This window comes from Nothoprocta perdicaria, unplaced genomic scaffold (assembly GCF_003342845.1).
Source record: "Nothoprocta perdicaria isolate Ctin4 unplaced genomic scaffold, notPer1 scaffold_285, whole genome shotgun sequence".
NCBI lineage: Eukaryota > Metazoa > Chordata > Aves > Tinamiformes > Tinamidae > Nothoprocta > Nothoprocta perdicaria.
Window position 1 is genome coordinate 597,332 of NW_020455516.1, and position 25,444 is coordinate 622,775.

At 43.3% G+C, this 25,444-nt stretch overlaps 1 protein-coding gene across 1 annotated transcript in view; it reads left to right on the forward strand.

Moving 5' to 3' along the window:
• The window catches only part of GRID2 (glutamate ionotropic receptor delta type subunit 2), a 535,376-nt gene that overhangs the window by 504,549 nt on the left and 5,383 nt on the right, over positions 1 to 25,444 (forward strand). Inside the window, exon 15 of the mRNA XM_026041440.1 lies at positions 24,045 to 24,285. Within this exon, the coding sequence (XP_025897225.1) occupies positions 24,045 to 24,285 (241 nt within the window). The remainder of the gene's footprint in view (positions 1 to 24,044; positions 24,286 to 25,444) is intronic.

Below are 25,444 nucleotides of genomic sequence, written 5' to 3' on the forward strand. Positions count from 1 at the left end.
TTCCTTGCAAAATATCTGCTTTCAGTGAGAAATTAATTACAGATTTTGAAACAGCTGAAATGAGGCTTAATGATGGCCTTCTCTTAATTTTTGACAAGTGATGGCTTGATTGGAACTAACTTTACGTAGCTTTAGATGTGCAATTTACTTCTGATACGTTCCTCTCTCCTCAAATCTACCCAAACCAACATCAGAGACGACCCATTAATTTTCTGAACCTTGGACAGTGTATAAATCACAATGCAAACGCGAGGCAACGTGATGGTGTTGTGGCAACGAGATGGTGTTGTGCCAACGCCGCTTGGATCATGCTGCAGTCCGCAGGGAACCGCAGGTATCGCCTAAGCCCGGCTTTTGAGTTGGAGTCTTGATGGGATTGGTGAGTCCCCTGGGGATTTTTAAGGTTAAAGTTCTTCCAAGCTTCCTGTGCTCTCTATTTGATRCGTAGCTTATATTTCCTCCGTTAATGGAGGGCTGGAGCACCAGCTCTTGTGTGAGGYGGTGGGTTCCTCCGCGCCGCCCAAGCGCAGCTCGGATCGGCTCCCGGCTTCGCTCCTGACATTTGTTTTYGCCATCGCCTCTTATGTCATTACTCAGCTGGGGACTGCCATAACGCAGTGAGTCATTCCACAAGATTGTCCACCACCGGGAATAGGGATGGCTTTCTGTTATAAACAGTGATTTTAGATGTTATGGTTCCTTTTCCTTGGATATAGCAAATATTTCTATCTATGAAGTCATTCATGAGACTCTTTCTAATTCTTCATGCCTTCAGTCTCTTGGTARAATGGTTCCCTTTTATTTCATTTTTGTTTCATTTGTTTTGCATTTGATCTTAATCCTTCATAAAATTAAGCATCCCTTGCCCCACCAAAGTTTTTCCAAACCCAACAGGATTAGGCCTTTGATGGGTTATTAGAGAAGCAGAGCTTCTAACACAGAGTAAGTGATTTCCTTCCTTCCTATTCCTTCCTACCAGAAACAATAGGAAAAAAAAAGCCCCAAGAGAGGGGAATAATGCAGTCCTATTTAGTGAGCTTTGAATGTGGACTCTGTGTTATTTACACTCTATCATATTAAACTCAACTGAATGTTTGCTTGACATCTACCTTTGTGTACCAGGCCTTATTCTATGATAGAAGGCAAATAGAAAATTTAAAAAACAAAGGAAATTACTGGAAGGAAAGTGATTTAGAGAACTGGTTAGACCCAGATGGTAGGACTTATCCAGGTCCTGTTTTTCTTTGCTGCAAGCCTGACTATGGCCTTTTTTTGCTGGTCATCTTGCCTTTGGAGTGTGTTTCTGCAAGGAAATGAAGCAGGGCGTGAGCGCTAATTTTGCTGCAGTGATTTCACCCCTCTACCACAGGCCTGGACCAAACACGTGTTTCTTTCCAAAGTTTTCTAGCAGGTGCCTCTTCTCTTCCACCATTCGTGTCCCTGCTGTAAAGCTTTGCCTTGCTGTGCTCCGGGGAGATGCCTACCTGAAAAGTCAACGTGATGAAGCACCTCGTGCCCAGCCACGCTTAGTCTTTTCACTTCTGCTTCTCCTACCCAGCCTAAACCCCTGGAGCAGGTCCCTGGAAGGTGGTGAGATGAAGGTGTTTATGAAACGCTTGAAATCCTGACAGGTCTCTCTCACTAGACAAGTTTCCTCCTGCCTTTCTGACGTTTCACCTTTCTTCTGCCTTGCCTTTTTTGCAGCAGTTCCCCTTCACCCTCAGATGCTTTCATGCTTTTGGAGMGATGGCCAGAGGGAAAAGGCAACTTAATTCAAGAGAAATCTGCAGGAGAGCATCCCACGGCCTAGCACAAGCTGCTTCTCTGGGTTTCCTTAGCCTTGCATTTGCTCACGTGGCTCCACTCTGCCGCTTCCCTGCTCTGAGCACAGGGATATTTTCTCCCCCCAGCCCAAGGATGCTTTTCGTGGCAATTCACTGTCATCTCAAGGCCATCCCTAACCAGGGAGGGACAGTGAGGTGGCAGGGCACGACGTGCCCACCAAACTGGAGCCGCGCGCTTGGAGCGGGGCCGCTCCTATGGACACGTTGTGCGCAGTGCACGAGCCAGCAGCCACTTCCCGGCTTTGGGAATTCCGGCTTCTGCGCCACAGGAATAGGAGACGGGGAGATGTCACCTCCTCCTGTCCTCCCCCTCCGGAAACTCGGCGTCTTTTTCCAGCTCTCTGCTTTTGGCTTCGCCTTGGTGGCGCGCAGGCCTTCCCGCCAGGCTCCCCGGCATTTATATTGAAATCAGCTGGCAGAAGACAAAGTTCGCGGCATATATTGAGAGCCTGGGTTTTTGAGGCCGTTAATTATTATTTTCCTCCCTCTTTCCTGGGAGGCTGCTAGTGATTTGTTTTCAGGTTCGCTTCAGGAGTGTTTACTGCCATTGACTATGAACCCCGGTCGTTTCTTTTCTCTGCCTGTCCCTCAAAACAGTGCCCACATGCTGGCTCTGCTTTGCATTTCTGTATCTGCATTTGCGTTTTAATATTCATTAGGTAGTTGTGCTGACAGCCTGTCAATACATTAAATTAGTATATATGCAGTTAACAAGCGCGGTACATGCTTAACTGGCTTATAACAACATTAAAACAGACAGACACAACAGATTGTCTCAGCGGGGCTTAACAAACTGTACTTATCCCCGGTCCCTGTGAAAAACAGGCCCACGACTGAAATATATGGTGCTCRCTCAGAATAGCGAGCTAAAGGGTAAGTGAACAAAGCTCAGCCTGTTTTGTTCCTCCGGGGTAGCAGATTAAACTTGCTGCCCTCCCCGAAAGTGGCCCGGTCTTTTTGTTCTTCTCTTGACCAATTAGGCAGGCAGCGGTAAAGCACCGTTCCCTGCAATTCCGATGGAAATTAATGAGCACAAAATAAACCTGGGGATGAGGAAATGCATGCAAAGTTATGCGCTCCTTTGCTCGTTCTCGTGCAGTGCTTTGTAGGTGCTGAAATGTCTGCAAGTAATTAGTACTGTAATTAGAATATCCTTTTTTTCTGCTAATTAATACTAATGAGATTAAACAGGAATTTTGGGGAGTAAGAGGTATTACATCTCTGTGTTTATCAGTGTGAGTGAGGAAGTAGCTCTGTTAAAATAAGCAGAAGCAAGTTTGTCAGTACTTTTTAAAACGTTGACTTTTTTTGGTCTTTTTTCTACTATTTTTYCTCCGTGCTCCCTTTGCGGTGGTGAGTTATTAGCATGCGCGTTGTGTCATTCCCAACATTTTTCAACTTTCTTCTCATGTTAATAAACAGTACAAAGCACCCGAGAGGCCACCAGAGACAGCAGCAATGCCATAGGAATGTCAGGTGAATGTCGGGTTGTGCTTAGGAAAAGGAAAAACGGGATGCTTTATCTGCTCTTGCCCAGGTAATGCCACTGTGATCAGCCCAATGGGCCTTCTCTTCTGTACAGAGAATGATGAGCCAACTCTTTAAAATCTGGGGCCGTTTCTCACTGCCTTGACCAGACATTATAGTCCATAAAGTCCATATATACTCTATCCTTTCTTGGATTTGAAGTACCCATGCATTTTTACTGATAACTTCTATCCCTACCTAAGACCGTAAAGATACTTTGGGTGGTTTATACTCACCATTCCTTTTATGAACCTTTAAAAGCATCCTGATTTCTTCTCCCTCCTCCTTTTTYTATGGACAACCTGCAAGCTTACAGGCGGTCAGCACCTCCAAGTCCAAGCTGTGGACCAGGCAGCAGTTTTCTTCCTCATACTCCCAGACCAGCTTCCATAAAGAGATGCACAGGTCTGGGAGTGCTGGTGGTTTTAGTTTATTAGAAGAGAGGTCTCATTTTTACTGTGCCATTAAAATTAACCCCAAAAGATAAAAGGCCCAAAGAAAAAGCTTTTTACTATTTGCAAACACTAGATTGTAAAGTTTGGTGTAAAAACTTGAAAAATAGGCATATAAGTGGGAAATTTGCCACAGAACTGGGAAAGTAGGAATGCTGAGCAAAGCAAAAATACGTGGCAAATATTTCTGGTTCAGGCTTGCTCCAAGAGTTTGTACATAAATGTTTAACCAAGTGGCGTCAAACTTTTGGCAGTAAGCAGTGGTAGATTTCACATACGTTACACAGCTGTTTAGAACATTCCTTAGTCCATGTTATCAAGTACTTAACAAGTAACATCTAGATAGATAGTTCATAAAAGTTATTTTGATTATCAGGCAGCTATTGTGAGAGCAAATTCATGAACAGAAATTCAGAAATTCATTGCCGGGGAATTTGAACTGAGTCTCCAACATGTGGTTGTAGCACGGGCAAATTGTGGATTTTTGTGCTTGCTCCCTGTTTTCACCATTTTCCTCTCCACTAGTTCAGATGTAGAAAATGCGTTTGCCAATATTTGCTGGAATCACACCTGACATCCGTTCCTTTCAGTGCTTCAGTAAGCTCTTAAAATTTATTTTARGGTGAAAAATGCCCACTCTTCGCCTTCCAACCAGAGGATAACAGCTATAAGCTGTGTGTGCTGGAAGAGGCAGGAGGGAGAGAAATCTTCTTTTCAGTATTGTCAAAGCTTTCCCTCTCCAAGCATTTGGTTARTATTGGCATCTTGCTAGAGAGGTGCCCGTTTTCACAGGGGAAGTTTTCCCTACCAGGTCTTTCGCTACAGCTAGTCTCTAYGTGACCACATTATTGGGGTGATAGCCCCCAATCCATGCCCTTTATCGGTGTGCAGACTGAGAGCCATCCTGTATTTGCTGCTGGATGCAAGATGCCGAGTGCTTTCAGCACCACCCTTAAACAGCAGTATCAGAAAGACCAGTTTTATTATTGTCATTAATTTATGTTCTTCTGCCAGCCTCAGTATTGGTCTTTCCAATGTGTATGTCCTGTGTACTCTCTCTCAGGCTATTTTTTGTGGAGTGTTAGTTCTTGGTGTGGCAGGAAGAGCSCTGTCGTGCTCCTGAGGGAGGCGAGTGGGGCCGTGGGAGCTCTGTGCATTGCTGCAGTGATCTGTGTGCACCCAGGCTACGTCCTGCAGCAGGGCTTCCACTAACGCATCTTGAATCTGTTCTGTCTTTGAATGACTCCGGGTGCTCTGTTAGCTCTCAGTTCTGTTCTCCCTCTCTTTCTATTTCCACCCCTTCCCCACCCCTTTTTTATTTAATGTCAGAGTGAATTGATCCCAGGCTGCTCCTCTGTTTTCAGGCACTCCTGAATAGGAAAGTGTCGCTGTAAAATGAACCACGGCAAATTCTTAATAAGCTGCCTTCAGAGAGAGTTATAGTTTTTGACATTTAGTTATAGATTTATCCCTTTTGCAGGAAGCCTCATTCGTTTCATGCATGCCAACCATGGCGAGAAAAAGTCATTATTGAGTATTTTTCATACGTGGGCCTATTGAACAACCACCTCACATGCACTGCCACTCTGCAGCAGCCAGCAAGAGCTTAGCAAGGGCAGGAAATGAAAGGAGGGGCAGAAAGCAACGCAGAGAGGCTATATGGAGCTTACAGCCCAAGCCTCATTCAAAGAATAAGTTTTAGGGGCTGGTATGACTGCTGCTTATGCAGAAAGTGTCTGCCCGTCCCCAAACTTGTTGACTTGGGCTGGATCAGGGCTCAGAGCTGACTTAACACAGACCCACCTCCGAAAGTAGCAATTTCTGCTCATGATGAACCATGTAATAATATTCTAAATTATCATCAATGTGTGTTTTATATATTGAATTAATATATGTGCTTTATGTAGCACATTATTATTGCAATAAATGAATATTAAAGAAGAAATAACATATGATGACCACTCGCTATGAGATTTACACTTCAATTTGCTGATACTGTTATTTTCATTTRAGAACTTATTTAGACTGCTGTGCTTTGAACAAAACCCATTAATTCATCCAGTTTTAATAGAACTCTGAGATGTTAAATTCTGCCCATAAAAAGCAAAAAAATTTAGTATTCTGTTTTCTTAGATAAATGTGTATGGGTCTGGAAGTGATGATGGTATTTTCATGTATGTTGTTATATAGTAATACTGTAAGTGTGACAATCATAAACTGATTCTTTGAACCTCATGAAAAAGACACATTTTCTCCCCTTTGGTATATGTAATGGTAGATATGTTKTTGTAAGTATAATCTGTCTGAAGGGAGGGAGAGCTGCTCCTTGTCCAAMAGGAGCAGCCTGAAAAAGTCTATGCATATTTTTGTCTATTGAGAAGCTTACAAGCATGTCCAAAGGTACATATCATATAAGGTATCATATAAACCTTGCTCACTTTGGGCTTCTAGCAATAAGTCTAGCTCAGAAAAATGCAAAATTTATTTTCCAGGTTAACTAGTATGATTGGAGGGATGTCGATAACTTTGGATACTAAATTTTTTTGCAAGATACACTGTCTTTTCTGTGGTGTTATCAACTTTCTGTCCCCTGCTCTGTCATCTCCAGAGATGATATATTTTGGTCAGTTTTTATCTAGTCCTGTGTAGCAGGGTGTTTGCAGGAGCAGCACACAGGTTTATAGAAAGCCGTGCATACATAAGATTAAAATAATAATCCTACAAAAGGAGGAGCAGATTCAGAATGCACTGGAGTCAGGTATTCCCTTCCAGATATTTAATAGACATTTGCTTACTCTCATCACCAACATCACCAACACCATCAGCTTTTCCAGTGGCTTCTTTCTTTGTAGGGAAAAAGAATAAAGACAAAGGGTCTGGAAAATGAAATATTCTGGTGTCACCAGACTTGGTGTCCCTGTGTGAATGAGATTTGCCGTCCTGCTGCATGGGAYGTGCTGACCTCCCTTTCTAAGCCAAAAACTACTGCCATTGTGATCATCATGCAGCTTCAAGAGGCTGATTTGGGGAAGTAATCAGATTCCCATTTGTCTGGCTCATACCCATTGCGTCTGTATGGAATTACAAGTAAATGCCACGCGGTCCCAATGATTTGCATCTCTGTGACAGCTTGACTACAACTGTCATTTTTGGGTCCTGGCTGATGGAAATAAGGATGGAGAGGTGTGGAAGTAGGTGATGTAGGAGMATCTGGAAAGGATGGAGGAGATCTAGCTGTAGTAGCGAGGATCTAGTGCCAGCTGATAAATCCAAGATAGGCCCCCCAAGTATTCGTCCTGTGTGGAAATGGGGCACTAAAACATGCGCTGGGGCGGCCCTCAGCGGCACGGGAAAGAAGGCAAGAAACAGTGCCAGAGTTGGAAAATTTAGCCCAGAAGTGAGGTAGAGATGTTACTCATTTCCCTARCTTAAGATAATATGCTGAAGTACCAGGCTGAATAGAAAACAGAACGAAGAAACTTGTAATTGTGTAATTAGACTGTTGCAGGAGATGAAAGGGCGACACTGTGCAAGGCATGGCTAAGCAGAAGAATTGATGAAACGCTTATCTGTAATTGCCAAAGATTAGACTAGCTACCTGATAAATAAGTCTGGAAGTCCTGCAAAGTGCCTCTGTGTGCTGCAGGGAGGTGCAGGTTTATTAATGCTGAAATGTGGACCTTGTCATGCGAATCTGCAGGTGCTCTTTTCCAGGGTCCTTTTTTCCCCCCATTCTGCTTTTTTCTTACCAGCTGTCGGTGACCAGCTTACCTGAATAGTTCCAGTCATGGTGGACTAGTCTTCCTTTTCTCAGGGCCAGGGTGGCTCCCCTTCGCAGCCTCTTTCCAACTCACACCTTCGTGTTTAGGATGAGTTTTGGGGTTAAAAACAGGTTTCCTCCCGGAGCATGAGATCTTCTTTCTTGTGGGCTGGGCCACAAAGCATCTTTCTGCCCGGGTACTCCGTTACCATATAATCTCAGGGAAACAAAATGCATCTTTCTAGTGATAAATAGTGGTTCCTTTTTTTTATTATTATTAAAAAAAAAGATGAAAAATAGAGAGGTAAAAGTGAAAGCTTTTTCAGAYGCAGTGATTAAAGACCGTGCCTATCCCCAGCTGTGGAGCCCGGGCACTYGCTGAGGCTCCCGCAGCGCCAGCCTCTGCAGAGCAGCGTCTCTCTCCCCACTTAAATGGCCTAATTATCCCACAGGCAGCTCCCTTGTTCTGCCCAGCCTTGTGCTCTGCCGCATTACCATCAGAGGCAGAAAGAGCTAATTAAATAAGTGCGTTAAATGACTCTATTCTCATTCATTGCTTCTCTGTCCAACCTCATTGCATATTCTCCTTCAGGCAGGGGATAGAGGCTGTTCTTCCCTTGGTACCCAAGGGTGTAGGCTGCTGTTTGGGGTAGCTGGCATGGCTACATCTGTGTTGTTTTCTCGTTTCTGCTACATTCCCGGGTTGAAATGAGCTCTRTCAGCACGTGCTCTGCTCCAAGGAAGCAAAGGAGGCCAGCATTTAATCACAATTCATCCCACGTTTTTTTTTTTTCAACAGAGGAAATTTCCCGTATAGATGGATACTAGGATTCTTTAATGAGGGTCAAGCTGCAGGTCTGATGAAGCCAGTATCCTGTCCCTGACACTTGTGAGCTGTTTAGCAAAAGCACACGTGTGTTCATTGCTGTTCCTGTTACCTGCCAGTTGTTCCCTTCCTGCCTCATTGCTGAGCTCCTTGTGTTTTAAGCCTTTCTTGGAAAGTCCAGAGCAAAAGGTAGGTGATTCCCACCAAGCATTCAAGACCGAAGGGTCCACGTATTGAGTAAATTAAAGGTCTGAAAACTGTATGATTTATCAAGGAAATATAATCCCATCAAGGGGTTCTGGAGACTCTGCGAACCACATCATCCAATTATTGCTTGCAAATTCAGTTACGCTGCCTTCAAGACTCAATACCACTCCTGTGGTCTGTAGTGGGATTTGGCAGATCCTGTTTGGATCGAAGCAGTACTGCCCTCCTTATCCTGAGCCCAGCTGCAGAAGCGTTTGTGGTACCTTTTGGTGGGATGGAATGGGATGACAAAAGGTAAGGTGAATGGAGCACAGTTTTTCCCTCTTTTCTGAAATCCAATATAACAATTTTAGCACTCAGCTGGTCGCAGTCCTAGCAGCGTGGCCAGAGAAGCGGGAGGGTTAATTAAATATAATGTGTTGGCTGGAGTCCAACATACACAGAGCTCCACTCGTCTAAGCAAACGTTTGTGATTGATTAGTCTGTGCATATCCTGGCAGAGAGAAACTGTGCTGTAATACACAGGATGACATAGGCTGTGCCTGTGTCAATCCRCAGGATTTTGTTTAATGGGAGTGGAAAGTGTTGAATTATCCTGAGATTCAGCGTCTTTGTGAGTGAGGCAGAATCAGTATTATTCACATTTCATAGGGTACTGTTGGAGGGGCTTGCTAGTTTTGCTGTCAATGCGCTATTCCTAAAGGAAATATTTATGCATTTAGGGCCGAGCTCTAGGCGTCTGATATGTAAAAACAACTCCCGGTGTACTCGTTTGGAGTTTCATGAAGGTCGTACTTAATCTTCAGAGTGTATCGTATTTTGTTATGATTACACATTTTGGTAAAGTGCCATCAAACCTCTAAAATATTAATATGTTTTGCAAGTTTCATATTTGTTTTTATCCCATTGCAATAATCAGTGTCTGTGTCTACTCCATGAGGATGCTGTTTCCGTCTGTTTGATATTAAAGCACTCAATTCAGTCATAGTCCTGTCAATCCTGACACCTCAGCTGAAGGCAATTCAATTGCGTTTGATAACGTCCRTGTCTTCAGGTGAGAGGTCTCCACACTGACCAGGGCGTTCAAGGCTGTGCAGATGCACCTCAGAAAACACCCACCATTCTGATTTTTTATCCAGAATGTTTTCAGATGTGTCTGATTTGAGCAAGAGAATAATAGAAGACTGTTTATGAGCCAGCACTAAGTCCTAGAGCACTAGCTGGCCTTCACATCCCRCGCAGCTCTGGTAAATAGAGATGCGGCCTTCAGCTGCACCAAATAAGTAAGAAGGATTTTTTCTTCTTCTTTTTCAGTTCTAGCTGAAGTGTAGGTAGCTTTTTAGATACCAGTCTTTGAAGTTTTCCTTAATACATGTTGAGCTTTCAGAAGGAAGTTGTTTTATGTTTTCTGAACCTATGTATATTTATATTCCAAATATTTGAGCACGGATGAAAGTTGATAGTGAGAGAGGGTGGAAATGGGAGTTTTTGTTCGCTTGAAGCAAAACTGTAAGGAAAAAGACCAAGTGTTTTTATGCACTTGGGTGCATCTCTCCTTCCTTCTGGTATCAAGCGCATTAAAGGCAGTAAAAGACCAGTGAAGAGGAGACAGCAAGCCGAGCTTTATGYTAGCACCGAAAACATCCTGCATCTTTAAATGAGACTGGCCCTCACCTCTCAGTTGGTGGCATTTTGGGACTTCATGGGGCATCAAATCAGATCCGTTGGCAGAGGGATTGCTACGTTTGAGAAGCCGTCCTGATGGCTAAATGCCCTATTAAAATGCAAAATTCCTCCCAAACAAAAGATTTCATAGCAGATGGTTTTTCTTTTACTGCATGTTTTTTTACAACCGCTGCAGTGTGTGGTACCCTCAGTAGTTTTACAGCCCTCTTGCCACTGCCTCGACTTTACTGGCCGTAATAATATTTATAGACAGCTCAGTTGTCCTCCTCTGAGCCCAGAGTCTGCTAGCCAGCGTCGAGGATGATTCACAGGATGGATTTGCTTTTATATTGTGAGATTTGCTAATAAAACAGAACTCAAGTTGTTTATTATTCACATTTTTTCATGCTCTGAAACGTTTGGGTCAGTCTTCCTTACTTTGCTGAAATTTTGGTGGGAAAGAGTTTTGCATGTTGGTGTTTGAACTCTCCTGGCATTTGGAAATAACAATTTCAGTGKTTTTCTCCCTTTTTCCCTTTATGTCACTTATGGCAGACGCCTCATCCCCAGCTTGGTCCCATGCAGAAGCCTGCTGTAGAGATTTGAGATGAGTGTGTGGGGAATGTGCCAATTCCTCTGCCTCACATGAGGGTTTTTTTCCAGTCCTGTTGCCTTTGATCAAGTCTAGCAGCCTGTTGTGTGAAATTGCAGCAAATCCGCTGGTTGGGACCAGCTCRGCTCCTGCTTGCTTTATTTCCGTGCACGGTCATCAATTCTGGAACRGGACTTTGGGCAAAGACCCTTTGGGCAACGTCTCACTTGGCTATGAAAGTAGCTTAGAGAGGTGCGTTGGTCTATTCCAGCATTGACCGCTTTGGCGTTACCTTTCTGAAAATGGACCTTGATGAAATGACCTTGTTGCATCCTCTCCAAATAGTCTAATACAATCTATAATCAAATTGTCAGGTCGGTGGCATTCGCTTTTCAAAGGGGAATATTTCTTTGCTTCCATGATTGCCAGCTGTGCCAGCTAAGTTTCACAATGAATGAAATTTCTCTTAGCTAGGTTTTTGCCTTGAGTGAATGGGCGCGCTCACCTTGAATTTTGGCACATACCAAGCCTGTGCACTCCAGTTGTGCAAATCCACCTTCTTTTAAATGTGTAAGCATGTGTAAGCAGAGCACCGTGCTCCTTTTTAATCAGTACATACTGAAAAGGAAGAAACTACATGGAAACGAGGTGTTTGCAGTCATTCTTTATCAGTTTTGCAGTTTGCCTGAACCTAAATTAATTCTCAAACGCTGAAAACCCTAGTTAGAATAGAGGGGATGAAGATGTTGGGCTGATTTCAGGGGGGTCAGGAAGACAAGAAGGAAACAAATTATGTCTTGTTTCCTGGTGCCATAAGCTATTTTCTTTTTCAGAAATTAGCCCCCAAAATGATGTTGAATAATGATGTTAAAATGTTGATAATAGTTTTTAATGCCCGTTAATGTTATATCTAGTTTCCTCTAATTTTACTTGAAAAATGAAAGTTCTTAGATGCTTACATCTGAAACAAAACATTTTACTCTAGACTAGATTATATACTTTGTTAGAAGTGAAACAACTTTTTTTTTAATTGCAAGCAGCCCCTAAAATTAATTATTTGAAGAACTGATGGGAATTGGATATGCAAGTTGCACACTGCTAATTAGGCAAGAAGGAGGGTTTGTCTTAGTCTGCCACACTGGTGAGAAGTTTTTTTATTGGTCATTAATATAAAGTTCATTTCTGGTGCAGATATATTAAAAAGAAAAAAAAAAAGCTATAAAAGCAATCTACCATTTGAGAAACATGACTTAGCCTGAAAAATGCTAGAAGCTAAAGCTGYTCAGCTTACCCAGGAGAGTAAAAAGGTGATCGACTGAGGTGTGATTTTGTGGGAAGAAGGTTTTGATAACAGAGCACTCGCTAATTTCGAAGAGAAAAGCAAAGGAACTGAAAGGTTTGAAATTGAAGCTGAATGAACTCACACATGAGCTAAAACTTGGCGGGAGCTGTTTTGGGCTTGTGTTTTCAGGTTCATTGGTTGGTTTTTGGTTTTGTTGGAATGGCACTGGTTAAGTATTTGGAACTATTCCAAAAAGGACAAGGAAGATTTTCTAGCACCTACGGTCTTAGAAAGAATAATTTAGGCTTCGGTTGGGAATTACAGGTGCAGTTCCAGTTGAATGTGTGGAATTAACGTAATGATCTCTAGCTTTCAAGTTGCATGGGATTTTTTACATCCTAGACTCRGCTTTATTGTCAGAATCTAGACTTTTGTTTAAAGAGAGAATGGCCAAACTTCCTTTTAGAGGCTGTCTTGATGATCTTTATTTTTGCATCATTCTAGTCCAGAAAGGAAGAAAATCATGTAAAAATGAATTCTTCTCATAATCTTAATTTTGAATTCTTAATCCAGATTTTTGGAACTGCTAGTCGACTTTTGCAGTATCCCTCATGCAGTTTCTTTGCAAAAAAAAAAAAACTTTCTGTAATGATATTTATGGATCAAGACAGGAGAGTAGATAGAACCTATTGGTTATTCATTGCGTTTGAATGAGGATGCAGATATTCTGAAAGGAGTTACRTTTTGCAGAGGAAATGTATTTTCCCATGGCAGCTTGGAATGAAAGATCAGTTTGTGCCTTGCATTATTTTGCCTCCCCTTCAGCGAAGTTACAAATCAGGAGCTCTCTCGTATGGGAGCAGGCGAAGGCTGTTCCATGGTGAAGGATTGAGTCTGTATTGCTTCTCTATCTTTAATATAGAGCTATCTGCTCTCTTCCTGAGGTTAGTGCTCAGAAATATTACACCTTTTGCTAGTGGAAAAGAAAAGGATATTGGTGGGAGCAGACTGTAAGCAGATGAGCAGAAAGAGGAATTGCAAGGATGTGCATTTCCATTTGAACAAAAAGGAGGAACTGCAAGGATAAGCATTCCTATTTTAACCAGTGTTCTACAAAACCACCATTATGAATAAAGTAGTGAGTTAAATTTATCAAAAATTGAGCCAAACTGCTTTCTCAGAAATGAGTAATTATACATACAAAGCTGCGTGCTGAAAATACAACTTGTGGTTTTCATTTTACTGTTGCAGCATGATATTTTCAAGCATTCTTTGGAAAACTGAGCTTGCATAGCTCAAATTTTGATTCACATTCCAGTCTAGTTTTTCTGCACAAAGTAGATCGGCTCCTGATAGTACTTGAATTAATGGTGGTCTGTGGTTTGGGGCCGCAGGCATTAAACCTTCGTTGTCACAGCTGACACTCTGCTTTCTATAGGATCGTAACATTTACAGCAGGTCTCAGCATTTCCATAGAATATTTAGATATTTTGCTTTTGCCAGAAATGAATCTTGGCATTGAGTAAGTAAATAAATATTTCATTTAACTAGCTAAATTAATAGCATAGTGTAACTGCAGGTCACACTATGGTAAAGTGGACCATAATAAGGTAAATCTTAYTATGGTCTGTTCCTGTCAGGAATGAGTCCCTGGTGGGTAGTTCATTCCTGCTTGGCTGGCAGAAAAGGAAATGTTCTTGTGAAAACCCATCTTGTGAACCTGAAGTGGACCACCTCTGCAGAGATAGTCCCTGGGAGAATAGCCTGATTCAGGAAAATTGATATACATTGCTTAGGATTTCCCTTCTCCAGAATGTTATCTCCCAGGATTTGCCAGTGGAGAACTTGCCATCTGAAATTTGTTTTTGAGTCCAAGTGGAAGGGACTCTKCTGGCGTAGGTGTGGGATCTAAACAAAAGGTGATGGGCACTCCATGACCTCAGGAGCTCTTGRTTGTCTTGTGTAGACAAACACGCAAGTGAGGAAAGGACAAATGGAGGAAATGCACAAGCGGAACCCAAAGCACGGAAGAGGCAAGGTAGAGCCGTTGCTGCTGAAACACGTGGCTTCAGTTGCTAGCCACCACTCCTTGGAAGCACCTCCGTTACTGTGGAGCTGGCCTGGCTCATCTCTAATCATGCACCTCTGCAGACTCTGGGGGAAGAGGGTGTAGATTTCAGGATCTCCTATGGCTGCTCATCAAGGAGTCTATCAAGACACTTTTGAAAGCTTCAGGAGTGCTCCTGGCAGCARTGTTGGGACCATCCACCCAGTGTGCTCCCAATGGTGAATCTCCAGAAGACTGGGTCATTCAGCTTCATGGGGATGTCTGGGGTACCAGGATGAGCAGCTTCCTCAAAATGGCGGTTGATGCATTTTTTGTGTTGGTTTTGCAGTAGAGAGCCCTGTCACCACAATATGTCTCTTGTATGAACTTCTTCCTTGGACGCCTTTGAGGAGCACTGATGGATCAGAAGGGCCTCCTATATAAAGGCTTAAGCTTAAGGYCCCGAACCTTGCATTCTGTACAGTGCTCCATATGTCTCAAGAGACCTCATCCAGAATACCAGCCTTAAGGAGTCAGATTTATCTGGATTGCCACGCAGGAGAAGTACCTTGTTGTGCAAGGTCTGAAAAGGACAGCGTCTCTACTGCCCTCTGAAAGGATATTCCAATTAGAGGATGTAATTGGTGATTTACAGCATTGCAGGGAAGGATGCAGCACAAAACATGTTCTTAATGAAAGGTAGGAGAGAGACTATAATGTTTTCTGCCTCCAAGAGAGSCATAAGATAAAGGACAGAGTGCTTGTTTTAATATTGCAAGCTGACTAGCAAGAGTGAAAAAAATGAGCATAGGGGTAAAATAATGGCACGAAGCAGCTTGATCTCTTGCCCCAGCTCCTCAGCATTGTGTGCTCCAAAATCAGGGTCCTCAAAACAGGTTAGTGGCTTTTCAGAAGGGGTGCTACAGAAAGAAGGTTACAATAGGAAAACATGGAAATACAGTGCACCTAAAAATATTTTAAAGTTAAATGTGATCCTGTTTCTCTGCTTAGGGCTCCATCAGCTGGTAAGTCTTTACATGCAGTTTCTTCTTGGTTTTATTTAAAAGTTTTTGGAAAATATAAGAAACATAAGTAATGACCACTATTCATCCATAGCTTTAAAGGGTTTTACTTGAAACGTGGCTGAACTTGTCCTAGAAGTGTAAGTAGCTCATTCTGTTTTCTCTTTCATTCCGTTTTCATTCCTTTCTGCTTTCATTCCATAAGGAGCTAGTGAGAAGTAGCTCATTCTGTTTTCTTTGATGCCATTAACCTGTGCCTGGAATTACCCCATAAAAAGGCTCAGCTGCCACTGGCCGGTTCCTGGAGACCCAGGTGCTGGTGGSAAGGGGCAGGGATGGAGAGAAGGTAGATGTTGGATTCAGAGGGTTCRTTCCAACTCCTGAAAGCCACGCAGYGCCATTGCCAGCACTCTGTAAGCTTCCTAACCAGCATAAAGAGGGTTTTTTCAGCAGGCACCATGGGTGAGCGTTGCCTTATTGCACCYGTATCGTCCATATGGCAGGAGAGGGTGGTGAGCGAGCAGCAAGAGCGGGCTCAGCTCCAACAGTGATGCCGCTTAAGGTAGGTCTCTCCAACGGGGAAACACTGTGCTRGGTATTTAATTCCAGCTCCTGGAAGAGCTGGCTGGAAAGCAAGAATTCTCTTTTGGGTGGGAAGAGGAAGAAATCTAAGCTTTGGTGTCTGGATGACTTGACAGGTTCATCTGATTCTCCCGCACCCCACAGGAGCTCTCTAAACTCTAGATTTACTTGCAAGGACAGGAGGGTCTCGTCACTGTCTCCTGTGTGAATTGACTCCTGAACCTGATAATTCCTGCTGCAAAGAAGATTTGGCTCCCAGTCCWTGCTTTGAAGTGGGCAGATAGGATCGGAGCCCAGCTCGCCCACGTCCTGGCAGCTACGGCTTGTTCTCTGAGAAAAAATTTGGCATGAATTTCCAATGTGACCTGAAGTCCGAGAAGAAAGGGAGGATTGTAAAGACAGAAAGAGGGGGAAAATCCTCTTAAGGTAGCTTATAATTGAAATCAAAATTAGAAACTAGTCTAAAAACAGGCAAACAAACCAAAAACTCAATCTGCTAAGCCCTTAGTTAGCTCCAAATAGGATTTTTTTTTTTTTTTTTTTTTTTTTTTTTTGTAACCAGTTCTCAGCGATCAGGTGCATCTTGATTGGAAAAAGATCTTCATTCACAGAACTCAGGTGAAATGCTGGTGATTGCCACAGGGCCATTAAAACTGTTTTCTGCCATTGCTCTGATCTGCATGAACTTGAGGGCCACGCAAGGCAAGAGCTGGGTCATGCCATTAGCCCAGGGCTCCGTCCCAGCGTGGGATCCGACCAGAAAGTGGAAGGTTGATTTTCTGCCAAGGTTTCCAAGACCATCGATCTGGAGGCTGAGCAATAGAGTCACCTAAGTACTTGCTTGGGAAGTCCTGGCTAACACACTTTCACGTCTTTGGCCTTTTCCACCTGTCATGTAACCTGCMAGGCTGCTTTCTTTTCCTCTTGCCTTCTCTTTTTTCCCCTTCTCTTMAGGAAACAAATAAATATAGCCAGTATGGAAGGGAACAGAAAAGCTGAGGAGCAGTTTCTGTCACTGCTTTCACCTGTGGTACCATCTTATCGTACTTGCTGTTTGCCTCAGCTTTCCCATCTGTAAAAGCAGGATAATACTTAGCATTAACGAAAACACTTTTAAGATGAGGTGCTTTTAGATAATTAACATAGCATGTTGCCGAAAGTCATCTGAAGTTATGACAACTTGCTTGTACAAATTCTCCTGTGAGAGAAGAGAGACAAATATTTTGMAAGGCTTGCAAGTTAACGCGATAGTGGAGGTGTAGGGATCTTACTTTCCATCACGTTCTCTTTTCCTTTCTCCTGTTCCCTCGCCCAGGGGAGAGGTGACGGTTCTGCCGGCGGCGGCTGCTGGTTGCAGGGGCAGGACTCCCAGGACGTTATTTATGRTGGTGCGCGGTGAAGGGACAGTGATTTACTGCGTGTCATCCTCTGCAGCTGTGAATTTGCAGCCTGGTGACAGGGCCATTCAGTGCAATCCTAATTTCCAGTCTGACACAAAGTTAGAGAAAGGTGAACTGTCTGGCTTAAAATAAGAACCTGTTAATATCCTCCTTTGGCCTCCAGCAAAAAATAACTTTTGTTTTCTGGGCTTGGGAAATGAGAGTTGGGAATACTACACAACTCAGGCTACTCTTTGCTGTCAGATGGTATTTCAAGAGAAGTCAGAGCAGTCCTAGTTCTCCCRCTGAACTTGAGAGGTGTCCTGAAATTACTGCTATACAGCTACCTTGCTTTCAAGTCTCTGCTCCAAGACTCTGCTTTGGGCTTTGCTGGTGCCTCCATCCGATGGCACCAGCTTGTCACTGAATCTACCTTGTGCCCCGGGGCCTGATGATGGGCAGCTGTGCAGCAGCAGGTCTCCCCCTCGCATGGATCCTTGGAAAAGGAGCTGCACGGTTTGACCTGGTGCCCTGGTGTGGTCCAAGATACGCACAGGTGGGCTGAGCAGGGCTGCCACCTCATCCAGATTGAATCTCAGTGACAACTCGCTCATGTTTGACCTGCACTGCGAAACTGCCCAATTCCCTGCAAAGCCATAGACGTACTTAGGGGGAAGTTAACGGAATATTGCCTGGGTACGTGGTATATTTTATTTCTGGGATTATTTGTTGTAGCCTTAAAGCATAGGAAGAATGATGGGGTGTATTGGGTGGCGTTACACATGCAGTGCAGGCATCACGTTCTGCCTGTAGCGATGGACTGTGCCAGTCTGCTGTGCTGCTGTGCAGCACCATGTCAGCGGGCAGCGGAACGCTGTGGTGGCCTCTCTGGGGAGCTGCCCAGCTGGCTGTGTCTACCTGAGGGGGACGGAAGAGAAGAGGAAGAAAAGATTCACTGGCTGCTGGTAAGGCTGGGCTTGAGGTGCCTGCTCTGAGATTTGCATGGTCAAAATTGCATAACTGCAGGTGGAATTAATCATTTTCATGAGGGAAGCAGCAGTGGAGGAGAACGGTGCCCATTAGTTGCCCTGGCTCGCTATTAAGGATTTTTCCTTCAAGACAGCTTCTGTAATTGCAGCTTTGGGTGGCCAGAGTGTAACACATTTTTTAGGATAAAAATGACATGTGCTGTCATTTTGTGCTTCTTGGATGGCTTGCTCTCCTAAATTGAATGGAATGTATTCATAGACTAAAAAGCAACAAAAAAGACCAGAGCTCCAGATGCTGAAAAAAAATTAGACCTGAGAAACTAAATACTGAAATTGTCTCGCTTACTTTTATGAAGAAAACTTATTTTGTAGAAGGTATAAAATAAAACTTAAGAAAACCACCTTTTAAGGAAACTGCTTGATTTTATTATAAGACTTTCAGACTACGTAGGAAAGACTTATTATTTTATGTGCATGCATGATGAATTAGGCGCTAAGTGAATTTATTCATTTGGGCAGATTTTTGGTTGCCGTGAATTTTGATCATTTCTTTCTCTTCCTTTGAGCCGCGATGGTTTCTTCAGTCACATAAGCCTTTGCTGTCACTGAGCACCCAGGCATGCCCATCCATGGGTCACATGTGGTGTGAACAGTAGCAGCTTTCTATAGTTTCCTCTGCTCCAGATTCTCCTTTCTGCTATGGATGGTTTTGGCGCAAAGAAAAGCGGTTATTTCCTGGTGTTTGTCAGGACTGATATTTCTGACAGAAGACTTAATTACCCTGGTGGCTTTGTTTTGTGTGTGTATCAAAAAGAATTGTTTCAGATCCTTCTACTCTGCCTCTTCCAAGAATGAGTATAACGGGAAGTCTGGATTGCCCTGCCTTGTTCCAAAGCATGGATGTGGAGATGCCAAAGATGTGGTTCTGTGTGTGCAGGGACACGTTTGGGGCCTGCTCGTTGCACTGCAGAGGCACCAAGGGAGGTAATTATGCCAAGCTGGGCAGATATGAAGACAGATGCGCTGGCTCGCGGCGCCTCCCGAAGAGSCTGGCATTGCCCGAGTCCTGCCTTTGTGAACAGGGCAAACACCCGGTTCTTGTGCAGGTTGTTACCCAGATTGAACAGCACTCAGTTTCTATCAAAGCACTTGTCTATAATATGGACTTTATGCATCTCGTGCAGAGTAGTCTGCAGCCCCTCAGGACACACGCTGCACTGGAAGGTGGGCAATAAAGCGTCAGTTATTCATTTCCAGGACTGTTAAGCAGGTTTTGTACTCTTCTTAGTCTGCCCTTTCTACTGGTGATAGCCTGCAAGGGCCCTGAACAATAATGTGTCCTTTCAAAATCTGTCAGCAAGTTCCTCCATCTCCTCTCAGCAGAAATTCCTACACAAGGTGTAGGCATTGCAGTGAACAGATGCACTGCAGGAGGTGAAGTCTTATTAGGAAGAAAAATAGATGAATTCCTAGTATATCTCCCCATACGTAGTTGTGATGGGTGGCAGTAACATATATATCAAGTTGCACTGTGCACAGGTTGCATTCAGTGTGGCGGGCAGGCAGTTTCTTTGCTTGCACAGTTGAACCACTCGGCTATTTTTCATCATTTCTTCCTACATTCGAGGCAGGTTAACAGATCTGAATGCTCATCAAGGCCAGGGGTGGAGAAATTGATGAGCGTGTGTGTCCATGAAGAAGACTTTTGTGATAGGTCTGGGAGGAGGTGGTACCCAGAGCTGGGCACGGACCTACRGAGATGCCCTCGGCAATATTTCCAGGGACACGGGTCTCGGGCAAGTCTATTTGTAGCTTGCTACTGTCTCATGTCAAAAGGATGATTTGATGCGAGTGTTTTGACTGAGGCTACGCCAAGAGTAGCATTTCTCAAACTGCAAGGAGATTTAGCGCACGGAATCTCATTAATTTTTCTAAGGATGGTTGAATTCCCTCTTCTGTCCCGCTGGTAAACGATCCTTACAATAGTAGACCCTGTTGTTTACTCACAATGTCAGCGTTTTGCCATTGTGTTTGGCAGAGACTCTCATTAATTTCCTAGATGGAACTGGGCCAATTCCTTGGTTTCAGCAGGCAACCAACATACGTGTAGGTGCAGATTTGAAGAACGTTTATTAGGAAGATTTGATAAATGCTCTAAAAAAATAATGTGTAGGGGGGTTGGCTCTAGAAAATGATCCTTTTGCTTTGTAAACGAATYAGTTAATAAATTAGATTTTGGAGCTCTAATCTATTGGAAGGGATTACTTAAACTTTTTAGCTTTCGCTGTCCAAGGGGTTCTCCCTGGGCAGAGAGTCTGGAGCGGGTTCTCCTCAGTATAATGTTAACGTTTTTTAAAGGTGGACTTGAGTGCGGTGCTCAAGTTCAGAAGGACTGATTCTAAACCCAAATATGTTTAATATCCTGGGTGGGAATGGATCGGGAAAAACTGCCGATAATGTGTAAGTTAAGAGCTTGGAGTTAAGAGCTTGTGAAATATTCTTAAATGTCAAATTTCAGACATGAAAAATACTACCCTGATATGATCTTCAAACTGTATTTATCTGCTTAGCTTGCCCTACTTTATCAACAGCTCTGCTTACCTTGSAGATAGCTTTAAGCTCTTTTAACTTGCTCTTTTAACTTGCGCTTTTTGTAATCCAAATGCTGATATTTAAATCAAGATCCATAAATCACTCATTTAAACATTTTCTGAAAGAAAATGTTGTTTTAATTTGTCACTTTTAGATTTTTTTTAAAAAGCAGTGGATAAACAATCAGTTTCAGAGGCTTGGAGAGCTTCATTAGCTATCTGCTTAGTCCTTTTGTTTATGCAAATACCAAATGAATAGGAAATTAAATGATTTTTTACTGTAGAAATGGGCTGTGCTGGACTAASAGCATAACTTAGTGCTACTGATATGTATTTTCGTAATAGAAACAAGAGGATAGGTAATTTGTATAAGAATGATGTTTTGCATTACCAGAAGCACAAGATAGCTTAAACATATAGAACATATAAAATTTAAGTTCCTCCAGTCAACACATCTCTTAAGATTAATCATGTTAGTAATTAGATTTTTTTCATGCAATTACTTCTTAGCAAGCCAAAGGATGAGACTTGAGTATTTATTCATTGGCAGATTGTGCTGAGTGGACTCCTCATTTATTTATCCTTCTCGTAGACATCGGCAGATGGCTAAACAGATTACTTAGAGTTGATTCCTTAACTTCAGATCTCATTTTTCCACAAAAAATACTTAATAAGAAAAGATGGACAAAAGAAAAAAAGACAAGCAGTAAAATGATACTAAAATGATAATGTATTTTAAGGTTGAATTTATAACATTCCAAGTTATATTTCTGGCCATCTGGTATCTTTGTCAACATTTTTTCTCCCCATCCACCCACCATGACAGTTGTCTTTGACTTTATTCCATGGAATCAGGCAGGACACAACCATACAGGTATATCTGCCTGCATAACAAGATAATTCTTTCACTCTCCTCAGCAGTTAGTGATTATAGTAGGATGCAAAATTGACTTGTTGGGCAATATTTGTGCGCACAAGAGAGCATCAAAGTCAAGTCTTTGAGCGTCGTATGCAACCCTTTGGCTTTCTGTCAACTCCAATAGTCGTTCAGTCCTTTGCTTTCTGTGGTAACCTAAGGATGATCACAAGAAAGTTTAATTTTGTAAAATACATTTAATTTTTTAATAATAGAGCCTTATTGCCTGAGACGTTTGATTCTCTGCTGGCCACCATGAGGTATCTAAGCTCTTCTGACTGTCTGGCCCCATGTGTAGGTGTTTAGTGGTCCCCAATGTTCCCCAGGCCATTTTCCCAGCATTTTTTGCATGTGCCCCATCTTTTTGCACCTTCTCTCTGGGGCACTCACAATCTGGAAGCTCAGGCCAAGGTAACACCTCTTCCTCTTACTGTCCCTTCTCTTGGTGCCCATGGAAAGCACCAAGTAATTCCCTCTGGATGCTGTGCCATGGTGCTGGATGCCACCAGGGGGTGACCTGCTGCATCTCAGACCCTCCTGTGGTATTTTTGACCTTGCTGTCAATGACCCATCATGTCTCTTGCCCCTTGCATATTTGGAAAGAACAAAGCAGCGAGATGGAAAAGTAGCCTTGTCAGAGATGTTCCAGTTTTGTAGCGCTCGTGATGCCTTGCTTATCGTGCTGATCTTTTTTTTTTCTTCTCTGTGGTGTTTGGAGGAGTAATTACATCTCACTGCCAGCAGCGAGGTATGGAGTTAGTGAGGTGAATCCAGCCCAATTCCCAGGGCTTCAGATTTGCTCGAGTCAGTGTCACATTTGGAGACCGCAGGCGGTCTGGTTTTCTGCGCTTGCACCCACGAGGTGTCGCTTGGCACTGTGAATCCAGGGCTAAATTAGTCCAAGTCTGTGCACATGTTTTGTATGGTTTGTACGGTCTAATAACTTTACATCACYGCCAGTGCTACTGTCTCAGTTTGCCAGCTAAAGAAAAATATATCAAAACCCACACCCCGCTTAAAAAGCAAGTTTCAAAGCTCACGTTTTTAGCAATAAGTCCTTTATTTTAGACTGTGATATTTCAGAATAATGGGAAAACACGCATCCTATTTCCTCATTTCCACTGCTCCTACAGCTGCTGTGTGTGCTGCAGTATTGCAACACGGTTCTGGCACTGCAGCCTCGCAGGACGAGTTCAACTGCAGAAAGCTTGGGCTTAGGAAACGTGGCACTTGCTGAAGATGATCACACCTTTTAGCACGGCGGCGTCATTCATCACGTTTTGTTACTGCGTTATTATTTTAGGCGAGGATTAAATCGGAGAGTCGCTATCCAGCTGCCTGAGGTGTCCGCTGGGCACCAGGTTCCTGGCGGTGAGTGTGCGGGGAGCCCGAGGGATGGTGAGGAAAGGCTGCCACCGTGTGGGGCGCTCCCGCTGCATGCCAGCCGCCCGCCCTGCGGGAATAACTCCCTTCCCAAGCGCATCTTTCATAGAATTTCCCTAAAAGCGTAATTTTGTTTTCGGGAGATGCCTTAAGGAATGATAATTCCCATAACCGAGAGCGTCTGGGTAGTGTTAAACCTTCCCAGTAGGCTGTTGGTTTTGTTTCACAAACTGTTGAATTCAGATGTGCAATATTCACCAAGGCCGGTAGAACTGGGATCCACCCTTTTCTCCGTATGAAGTTAGTGTAGTTGGGAATTCATGCTCCCATAATTTCTCTTGATATATAGTTTCTCTCCCAACATCTGTTTTTAGCTGTAATTTTACAGGGCTTCATTACAGTCTTCCAATTTCTCAGGCTTTTTTTTCCATGTAATCGTGTAATTACTGTCCCTAGTTTCTGCTTCATTTTTTATGCTTTCCTTTAAAAAATTGAATGTATATGTTAGATTCATAAAGAAAAAGTGCCAATGATTTCCAGGAATACAATTAGGAGTAAATCTCTTCTAAGGAACAAGCTCAAGCTCAGTGTCTTACGCAAATACTTATTGTCGAAAGGATGTCTTGTGTAATCAGGAATTACACTGACGAGAGAAGATTCGTTTAATTAACGAGAGCAGAGCAATCATTTTGGAGGGTCGTTCTATTAATGACTGAATAAGAGAGAAAACAGACCAGTGCAGAGCCTAGAGCAGCTGCTGAAAGAARTAACACCCTGGAATGTTGTTTTGCTACCGCCCAAGGTACGTGGTGTAGCAATGTCTGCATTAGCCTCCTTTCCCGGCTCATCCCRTCTGTTCTGATCCAGCAGCTGCTCGGCCTACCCGGGCCCATGGGATGGTGGCACCTGGAGGTCCCTGTGCTCCTGGGGGCCTCCCTGATGTCCCTGTGTAACCCCTGACTCTGTGCTTTCTCCTCAAGGATCCTGGAGCTGCAGCAGAACGGGGACATGGACCTCCTGAAGCACAAGTGGTGGCCCAAGAACGGCCAGTGCGACCTCTACTCCTCCGTGGACGCCAAGCAGAAAGGCGGTGCCCTGGACATAAAAAGTTTTGCAGGGGTTTTCTGTATCCTCGCCGCTGGGATTGTCCTATCCTGTTTCATTGCAATGTTGGAAACGTGGTGGAATAAAAGGAAAGGCTCCCGGGTTCCTTCAAAAGAGGTATTAGACCCTTCTTTTCTTCTGGAAAGTGTTCGTGCACCCTAAAGACCACTGCCTTGAACTTGTGGTGTAAGAGAGGGAGAGCAAAACCATTCTGAAAAGTTTCCTTAGCTTCCTAATTTTTAGGCTCATTGCTGTTCTACAAAATATTTTTAACTATTCTTTTTAGAAAAACTAGAAAGGGAAAAAAAGTGTGTTCTGGTGATGTATAAATATGTAACTATTCTGGGTAAAGCGGGGATGTTACTTGTAGAATAATACATTATTAATACATCRATACTTAGTACGTGATTCCTATTGGCGAGAGCTAATTCTCACCAATAAGTTGAGAGGCTCCTTGGCTGCTTCTTGCACAGGATGTCCCCTAAGCTCGATGGCTGAGTCTCTCAAAACAGATTTTCAACGTTTAGTCCTTAATCTGTAATTAGCTTCTTAAAGGAGCTTGTGCTGATTTTCAAAGACGTTAATGTCCTCAGACTTTCACGAACTTCAGTTCTAGGTATTTGATCTGAAGSCCGTGAAAGTGAGAGCATTTGTGTTTGTCTTTTCATACTTACGATGTTTCAGAGTGAGGGCAGACTTATTTCTGACCTCTAATGCAGATTTGTGTCAGAAAATCTTGGCCAAAGCAATTTTTAAGAGCTGCATAAGGTCTAGTAAGGAGTCATTTTACAGCAGAGATGAGCTGGGTTCCACATGTGCATGCGTATTGCTTTCCTCACCCCGCAGGCTCCCGCTCTCCTTACCAGCCATCTGAGCCTTATGCAGCCTTGCAACCCTTTCCTTACCTTCATAATTAAGTCTTTAGCTCTGCAAAACACAAGAGAAACTAAAGGAAAAAAAAGCTGTTAAAAACGTGCTTGGCAGAGATACCCGAAGCAGAACCAAAGCATGAGCTCTAATGCAACACTGTCGATTACAGCTTTTCTATCTGTGTAGCTTAGACGCCTCTTGTGGGGATTGCTGTTAATTCCTGTGCGGTGGTCTCACCTTCTCTGCAGTTTTGCCATTGTGTTTATTCCTGCTAATCTAATGCTGTATAATCAGGCAGGATTAATTGCACTACCTAATTAGACAGCATTGGTGCTGATGTTAGAGTATTTTTAACTTTTCTTGCCTGTTTTAATTCCCAAGCTTTTTTTTTTTCTTTTTCTTTTTT